Raw genomic sequence first — 8,881 nt, 5'->3', positions numbered from 1 at the left:
GATACAGAGACTCACTTTGTCACCCTTGGTAGAGTGCTGTAGCATCATAGCTCACAGCAAACTCAATCTCTTGAGCTCAAGTGATTCTCTTATCTCAGCCGCCCAAGTAGCTGGGACTACAGGTGCCCACCACAATGCCCAGCTATTTTTTGTTTGTTTGTTTAGAAGGCCGGAGCCGGTTCAAATCCACCAGGTTCAAATCCACCAGTCCCGGAGCATGTGGCTGGAGTCATAACCACTGTGCTACAGGCACCCAGCTGAGACCTCTTCTTTTAATGGGTGGGACAATCTGGTCTTCACAGTAGGAAACTTAAGATTGATAACAATCTCCCCCATCTTCCCCTTCCTGATTTCTAGGGGGATGTTAAAAATTCTCCCCTCATCTAGAAACAGGGGTTTCTCAAGGGTCCAGGCTCTGGGTGAAGAGTTTTCCTGGCAGAGGCCACAAGCAGCTCTGAACTCACCTGGACTTGGTCACAGGGCACCTCGAAACTGAAAGCCTCATTGTAATAGGGGTTCAGTGTGTTCTTCTTGATGGTAGTTTTTTTCTTCCGCACCTTTTTGCCACCCTGCAGCAGGTGGACCTTGACATACGGGTCTGGGGAAGAGGAGAAGTCTTATAGACCCCTACTGCTGAGTTCTCAGACCAATGTAGAGACCACCTACACACTCCAGGTTTGCTCTCTGTGCCAGAATCTGTCTCCATGGCAACCTGGGTCTCTATCTCCCTCAAGAGACCCTCGGGGTACACAAACTGTCAGAACCAGAGAACCCACCCCACCCCAAACACACCTGACAGTCCTCCTACATCCATCTTCTTCAGGTTTTTGGCCTCCAGGACAATGACCGTGAGCTTCCCGGCCGTAGGGACATAGCGGAGGGAGAAGCAGATGTCTCCTAGTTTCTCTTGCTGAAAGAAGGAGAGGGCCCCATCACCAGAGCCCTGGCTCCTCATCTACTCCTCTCTTTCTTCCCTCTCCCACACCTTTTAAGGGAAAGGCCATTCAGTGGTACAGTTGAAGGGGATGCATGCACTCATCCCTATGGAGCAGGTGACACAGGCCCCAAGGGTCCGGGAGGCTTGTGATCTGACTGGCCCAGGGTGGTGGTGGGCGGTGCCGATCCTGGGGACGAGGCTGAGTGCTCACCTCCTCCCGCGGAGCCGCCTGCAGCTCGCGCCAGGCCTGCACTGGCCGCCCCAGGTCCACGGAGCTCATGGGGACCCGCACCTCCCCGATGGCATCATTGCGGGAGAAGCGGTCGAAGTCGTACACTGACATTACCAGCACCCTGCCCCCAAGCTCCACATAGGGGACCTGCGTTTGGTGGGGGGGCACCGAGAGATCATCAAGAGGGGAGGGTGCCGGCGAAAGAGGAAAGAGAGGAAGTGGGATACAGTATATCCAGGTGGTAGCCATTGAGAGAAGCAGCGAGGGACTAAGCAGTGGTTCTCAACCTTCCTAATGCCATGGCCCTTTAATACAGTTCCTGTGGGTCTCAACCCACAGGTGAGAAACGCTCAAGGGAACAGTTGCAGGAAGGTGCCTATGGAATCCAAAAGGGATGGCCCAAGGACCAAGGCAACAGTCCAGGGGTCAGTAGTGCCCCAGGGAACAATGGGGTCCAGTGGGATAGCCCCCCAGAGCTGGTAGCTGCCACTTGAGTTGTAGCTGGTCCCAGAAAAAGCCAGAGGGGTCAATCTTCAAGATTCTAGGGATTAGGGGCAGGCTGTGGAGCATGGGGCACTGAAGGCAGGAGCTCACCTTGAAGGCAAAGGTCTCCCCAAAGTGTGGGTTCAGCGTCTGCCGATGAACTTTGGTTTCATGCCGCCTCCGCTTGTCTGGCAGCAGGTAGACCCTCACGTAGGGGTCTGAGGAGCCACCCAGGTCCAAGGCTGCTAATCTCTCAGCTTGTAGGATGCCCACCAGCAGCTGCAGATGCCCGGGAATGGAGGGTGGGGAGAGGAACCCCGGTCTTAGCCTTCCTTCCAGGATCTTTTTTTGGAAGGGGCTGGAACCCTTCTTCCACACCCACCTGGCCACTCTGGAAGTCGTAATCAAGTGAGTACTGCAGTCGGCCTAGCTCATGCTTCTCTGCCACCTGCTGCCCCAGCCCGGTTGGTGCTGGTTCTAGCTCCTCCACTTCTGGCTGCACCTTAGGGAGCCAGGGGCAAAGGCAGGTGAAGTCTTCCCCTGACAGCAGTATCTTTCAGGTTCAGAAGCCTAGGGAGGCTCACAGATCCCTTAGGCCAGGCATCCTCAAACTACAGCCTAGGGGCCACATGTGGCCCACCTAGGACATTTATCCAGCCCACTGGGTGTTTTTGCCATTGCTGCCTATCCTGCTTAGCAGCTAACTCATTCCAGGGCCCGGAGTCCAGCCCTCCAAGGGTCTGAGGAACAGTGAACTGGCCCCCTGTTTAAAAAGTTTGAGGATCCCTGCCTTAGGCTATACCTGAGTCAGACCAAGTAGAATCAGTGTTTGATTAGTGATGTCTGCTATGGATGCAGAATAAGTATATACAGTATGCCTAGACTGAGACGACAAGTGCTGATACAGGAATGATGCAGATTTTACTTCACATACTAATGGTTGTATCGGAGTGGTAGCTCAAATTGATGTGTTGATTGGTAAACTTGCTACACCCAAACAGGAAGAAGAAATGGAATATTTACTGTATACTTAGTAATTCTAAAGTAGAACAACAAAAGCAGGTGTCTCCTTAACCTAGGCCAGCAATTCTCAAAATTCAGTGTGATAAGAATTCTCTTGAGGGCGGTGCCTGTGGCTCAAAGGAGTAAGGCACCGGCCCCATATGCCAGAGGTGGCAGGTTCAAACCCAGCCCCAGCCAAAAACTGAAAAAAAAAATTCTCTTGAGTGTCTGGGAAAATGCCTGGGATCACCTCTTCAGGGATTCTGATACTGTGGGTCAGGCTGGATCCAGGGTTTGTATTTTATGGAGAACCTGAAGTGATTCTCATGCAGATGGTCTTTGAACCATCTTAACCAGTGGCTTAAGGGATACAGGTAGGGGCCAGATACTGGGACCTAAATGACATCCCTAATGGATAATAATTATAACAACTATTTATTGAAAGGGAAGAAGGAGAAATACTAAGTTAGTAACCATAAACTTGAGGCTCAGAGAAGAACAGTGAATTTCCCAAGGCCACACAGCTGGGAAATGGTCCCTCTGGGTTGGAAATGTAAGGCTGTCTGGCTCCTAGGGGAGCATTCCACTCTGCACTTAGGGGGTTTATGTTCAGATACTGTGGTATCCTTTTGTTTTCCACTTCAAGGGCCTCTTCCAAAGCACATCTTTCATTCTCTCAGGACTGCTGCACCTGCCCCCACCCTGGTCTCAATACCCCAAATCCGTCCCCCATAAGGGTTCCAGGAATTTATCATAAAGCCCATCTGACCCTGTCCCTCTCCTGCTCAGAAAATTTCTATAGCTCTCAAATGCCTTCCTTATGAGAATACTTTGCTCTGCAGATGCTTTGCTCCAGAGCACAGTATATCTGCACTCCATGCCCCAACTGTTGTGAAAAATGACTCTTTGTTCTTCAAATGTGCCTTAGAATTCAAATATCGGGCCTCAGCACACACTCTTCCTTTGACTACAATATCCTTCTCTCTGCTCTCCATTAACTCTGTCCCTTGGGTTTCAACAAAGAAGTCAGCTACTAGGAAGCCTCTGCCTGACCCTCTGGGAGGCTGGTGCTTTCTCTGCACTCCAATACAACCCTGATCTGCCTCAAATATGGCACATATCAGCCTGTATTGTGAATGCCTGTGTCTCCCTCACCAGACTGGGAAGTTCTTGTGAACAGTGACTAGTTGTGACCCAGATGCAGGTCCCTCAGAGTCCTGCTGAGGGCTAGACACACATCTTATTAGAAGATGAGCCAATAAGGTGGGTTTAGGAGAAAAGGGAGCAGGGACTGAGGCTGGCCCAGCCCTGGAGGGGTTTGGGTGTAAGGGTCAGGGTTGAGGGGCTGGGCCAGGCCACACCTTGTCTATGTAACTCTGGCCCAACTCCTTCACTTCCTGAAAGTGGAGTTGGGCTTGGGCCTGGCTCTTCTTGCCCATCCGCTTCGGACAGCGCTTCCGGTAGAGACAGACACAGCAGCTGCAGACGAGGAGGACTGAGACCAACACAATGGTGGCCAGGGCCCAGGGGGGCACTGCAAGGGGGTGGAGACAACACACATTGAGGCTGTGGGAAGCAGGCTGGCTGACTCAGTATTCAGTACACGTGGAAGCCAAAATCCCAGCTTCATTTTCCCTCCTGCCATTTCCATTCCATTTTTTCCTCATGTTTTCCTTCTAACTGATCAGGCTGACGCCATGAAGATTTGCTTCTTAGTTTCACCTTCCTTTCCACCCCTACTCTAATTCCTGCTCACCCTCTGATGCTTTTAGAAGAAGCCCAGCTCCTCCCTGGGGGTGAATTATCTGTGAAAAAAGGGCGAGGTAGACCTTCCAATTCTGAGATCCCTTCCATGCCACACCCTTGATCGGTTCTGGTTTTTCTTGCAAACCTGTTAGCTCCTTTCTCCCATTCCTTCGCATTCCAGATCAGGATGCCGCCCTAGAACGCAAGCCGGATTTTCCAGCTCGCTAGTCCGAGTACGCCCATCTGGTTCCCGCCCCTGAAAATCCAGGCCTGGCTTTCCCTTCGCTCTGCGCCAGGGTCCCGCTCACCTGAGCTGTGGCTGATGCGGCTGGAGTCCGGCGGCGTGTCGGACGCTGGAGGCCCCGGGGTTGGAGGCTCCGGGAACATGGCAGCGAGGTCCGACAGTTCTTGCTGTGGAGGCACTCAAACGCCCCAGTCTCCCAACTCCCCCCCAAGACATCCATTGACTCCTCCGCACAGCAGAGAACTTCAACACCCATCGTTCCGCGCGCGGCCGCCATGCGCGGACCCAGCTGACACTGTGAAACTTACTGGGAGCCATAGCTTCAGCCTCCCCGCCACTGGGACCGGCATTTTCGAGGGGAGAGGGTCCAGGATCTGGGTCGCTCCCAAAAGGACGCCCCCTCCCTCCAAAGTAACCCCAGGCACCCCACTGACTTCTGCCCTTTCCGCTCCCCGGGACATGGCCCGTAAGTGGGCGAAGGTGGGCGTGGGAACCAGCGAACCGCGTTGCCCAGAGCAACTGCCTGGCTGTACTTGGGCAGGGTGGGAGCAAAGCTAGTTGCCTGGGAAACGGCCTGTTGCCATGACAACGGGCGGGGCTGACGCACAGGCGCCCAGCCCCGGCGGGGGCAGGCTCTCGCCCCGCGCTGTAGGTGCCTGGGACCTCCTGGCCCGGATCCCGGGGTCCCGCGAGGGTGGAAAGGGGGCAGCCTGCGGTCCGCGCGGCCACAGCCAGCTCCTTCCTCCGCGCTCAACCCCTGGAGCTGAGACGCAGTTTCCCTCTTCCCTTTCCTCATTCTTGCTGTGGTGTGGGTGGGCGCGATTCAGCCGGGCCCCCCCATATCCTCCCAGGCCTGTTGATCTCTGCCACGCATCCCGCGCTCTGTCTTCATACATATTCCCTTGGTCCGCCTCTGTCTCTCGACCCCAAATAGGTGTCTTCCCTAGCTGTCTCCCGGGGAAGACAGTGTCTGTGCCGATCTTGCCTGTCGCCTGGCCTCTGTCTCCCAGGACCTCTCCTCCTCCCCCTCCACCCGCTCCCCACCCTCCGGCTCTTTGTTCTCCCCACACCTACTTCGCGTCTCTCCCAGTCTCCTGGTTTTAGGCTCCAGCCCTTCCAATGTTTCCGCTGGTCCCTCCCAGCGTCACCCCCACCGCCACCCTCTGTCCTTCTAGTGATGGACATGAGGATGGGGCTTAGGGAGGGGATCCCAGCAGCTCCTACCTGCACGGCAACGGATCAGGACCTCCCGGAGACAGCTAGGCGCCGGCCCCGCCCGCACGTGGGAGGTGGCGCTGTCCCGGGTACTAACCGTGTAGCTCCGCGGGGCGGGAGTGCGGCTGAGCGGAGCCAAGTCCGAGGGTGTTGGGTGAGTGTGTGCGTGCGTGTGTGTGTATGTGCGTGCATGTGTGTGTGTGTCCGTGTTTGGTCCGGGGGTAGACGGAAGGCCCCACCCTACTCCTTGGTCCGCCCCCACCCGAGAACCCCGGTGACGTCCACTAATGTTTATCCTGATGCCTCAGAATCTTCTGCCTCCTGGTCCAGCCATCAGCCATCCACACTGCTCCCTTTGTCCCTTTGCCTCAAAACACACACACTGTATAGCCCAAAGAACTGGGTGGCAAGATGCCTAGCCCTAGGACCCAAGCAACCCATCTGGAGATACGAGTGTTCAGATATCCATCATAACAGCCCCCAGACATCACCCTCCAATTCCCCCTAACACCAAGGCCCCATGAAACGCATCCCTGGCTGTCCAGATCCTGGATACAAACATCTGGAGCCAGCCTTCCTCTGGGAGACATAACCATCCAAACCTACATTTTTTCAGGTGCACACTGGTGGATCCCTCTAATTCCTGCCCTGAGATGTTTGCTTCTGTATCTAGATATCAGAAACTCATCCCCACCCCAATATCATTTCTAGACCCGTCAACCCACTACAGCAACCATCTCTGGGGAGAACAGTGATTTAATAAATTATGGGATAGAAGGGAAAATACATACAGATGTGAGGTTCAGGGAGACTTCAGGCAAGGGAGCTCCCTCCAACCCCAGGTCTTAGAAGACTGATTTCTTTTCTGATGTGAAAGTGGGGCAGGATCTTGCCTGCTCTTGCTCCTTGGGTGGCCAGAATTCCAGACCCTAACTCCTTCCTTCCTTGGAATCCAGGTTCCAGCCTCATTCTTCCTGTACCCCTCTCTCCCCCTCCCCCGCTTCCTTCTCCCTCAAATAACTAGGAAATCTAAGCTACCACCCTTCTGCTTCTATAAGTCAGAAATCTGGGTCCTCTCTCCCCTGGGGTTTAGGTTCTCAGTCCCTTTTCCCACAGGGGTCAGGAGTCTGGACCCCTAACCCTCTGCTCCTTCAGAAATCTGGGCTCAAGTGGCAATCCAGAGCCTCAGTGTAGCCAGGCTGCCTGCTCAGAGCTCTCTTGTAGCTCTGGCCTCCATCTCCTGGGCCTGGATGGCAGCCACGTTCTCATAGATGTGATGTGCCACATTCTCGTAGATGTGATCTGCCACACTGTCATACTCAGCCTCGCTCTCAGCCAGGGCTGACTGCTGGAGAGCCCGCAGGATGCACTGGTGCAGGAATACATACTGGGCCTGGGGAGGAGGTATAAGGAGTGAGGGGTGCCCTCCCCTTGCCTGGGCTGCTTTGAGTCCCAGGGTCCCATATCTTTTCCCCCACCTCTACCCTGGGTCCCTCAGGGGCTCCATCACCTCCGTCTGCACCATCAGTGGCCGGCTTTCTCTCATCTTTCTCACAAAGGTGAAGGGCCCCACGAGGCCCTCGCACTCCAGCTGCCGGAGCAGGACATCCAAGGCAATGAGGGTGCCGGTGCGACCCACACCAGCACTGGCAGGACACGGAAAAGGGTCAGACCATGGTGGTAGGGAGAGTCTGGAAGCCTTGGCTGACTGGAGGGGTATCCTTTGGAGTAAGGACCCAACTATGCCTTGAGCTCTTTCAGTCCACCAGACCTTGTTCTAAGTGAAAATGATGTGCCTTTTTCACTCCTCCCAAGACTAAGAAGTAGTCTCTATTAGCATGTCCATTTTACAGATGGGAAAATGGAGGAAGTAAATCTCACATCCCAGGTTACTCAGTTGATAAGTGACAGACTCAGGGTTCAAAAATAGAAGATGAACTCCTGAGGTAATCATTTTTTAATTTCTTTAAACATAAAACTAACCATTTTATTTATTTTGTAGAAATAGGGTCTCACTCTGTTGCCCAGGCTGGAGTACAGTGGTGTAGTCACAGTTCACAGCAACCTAAGACTCCTGGACTCAGGAGATCCTCCTGCTTTAACCTCCCAAGTAGCTGGGACTACAGGCGCCCACTGCAACACCCGGCTAATTTTTCTATTTTTAGTAGAGACACTCTACTAAACTCTTACTAAGGTTGGTCTCCAACTCCTGAGCTCAAGCGATCCTCCTACCTCGGCCTCCCAAAGCACTGAGATCACAGACATAAGCTACTATACCTGGCAAAAAATTAATCATTTTAATGCAAATAGTCCAGTGGCATTTAGCATACAACATTGTGCAACCACTGCCTCCTTCTAGTTGTAAAACACTTTCATCACCTCAAAAGGAGATCCCATACGCACTAAGTGACACTCCCCATTCCCCCCACCTCCCTTCCACCCCTGGAAAGCACTAATCTGTTTCTATCTCTGTTGATTGACCTAGTCTGGATAATTCATACTAATTGAATCATATAATAATTCAGCACTGAAATGGGAAGGGTGAAGTGGATCCCACCTATAATCCTAGCACTTTGGGACACCAAGGCAGAAGGATCACTTGAGGCCAGTAGGATGAGACCAGTCTGAACAACATGGTGGTGCCATGTCTTTACAAAAATAAATTAACAAGTAAAATGGGGAAGAAATTCTTTTGTCATGCAGCTATGCTGAGGATGAGCAAGACTGTGGCTAAATGATGCATGTCAACTCTTCTAGAAACCAGAGTCCCAATTTCAGAGGCAGTCACCCCATACAAAGCAAGATCCCCTCCTCATCTCCCTAATGTTTGCATCTGGGTGAAAACTGACCTTCAGGACTGCAGCCTAAGTATCAGGAGGGCCATTAATGGGAGCTTGAGCACAAGGGCAGGTTTCAAATGTTTCTCCAACTCTCCTGCTGCTTCCTGCTCCCTCTCCTTGTACCTTCTCTTCCTTCCCCTTTTCTTTTCTTTCTTTCTCTCTTTCCTTTTTTTTTTTTTTTT

General features: G+C 53.1%; 2 protein-coding genes across 2 annotated transcripts in view; both read right to left on the bottom strand.

The window, feature by feature from the left end:
• SYT5 (synaptotagmin 5) overlaps positions 1–4,832 on the bottom strand; it is a 6,207-nt gene extending 1,375 nt beyond the window's left edge. The window contains exons 1-7 of the mRNA XM_003802912.2: positions 4,709–4,832; positions 4,016–4,188; positions 2,035–2,154; positions 1,764–1,931; positions 1,149–1,316; positions 793–910; positions 465–598 (exon numbers count right to left, since the gene is read on the bottom strand). Coding sequence (XP_003802960.1) covers positions 465–598; positions 793–910; positions 1,149–1,316; positions 1,764–1,931; positions 2,035–2,154; positions 4,016–4,188; positions 4,709–4,787 — 960 coding nt within the window. The 5' untranslated portion in view covers positions 4,788–4,832. The remainder of the gene's footprint in view (positions 1–464; positions 599–792; positions 911–1,148; positions 1,317–1,763; positions 1,932–2,034; positions 2,155–4,015; positions 4,189–4,708) is intronic.
• A 1,774-nt stretch (positions 4,833–6,606) lies between these two features.
• The window catches only part of PTPRH (protein tyrosine phosphatase, receptor type H), a 19,276-nt gene continuing 17,001 nt past the window's right edge, over positions 6,607–8,881 (bottom strand). Inside the window, exons 15-16 of the mRNA XM_023508691.1 lie at positions 7,370–7,505; positions 6,607–7,252 (exon numbers count right to left, since the gene is read on the bottom strand). Of these exons, the coding sequence (XP_023364459.1) occupies positions 7,067–7,252; positions 7,370–7,505 (322 nt within the window). The 3' untranslated portion in view covers positions 6,607–7,066. The remainder of the gene's footprint in view (positions 7,253–7,369; positions 7,506–8,881) is intronic.

Source organism: Otolemur garnettii, unplaced genomic scaffold, assembly GCF_000181295.1.
Source record: "Otolemur garnettii isolate 467f Iridium unplaced genomic scaffold, OtoGar3 scaffold00264, whole genome shotgun sequence".
Lineage (NCBI taxonomy): Eukaryota > Metazoa > Chordata > Mammalia > Primates > Galagidae > Otolemur > Otolemur garnettii.
This window is presented reverse-complemented; position numbering and strand designations above follow the sequence as displayed.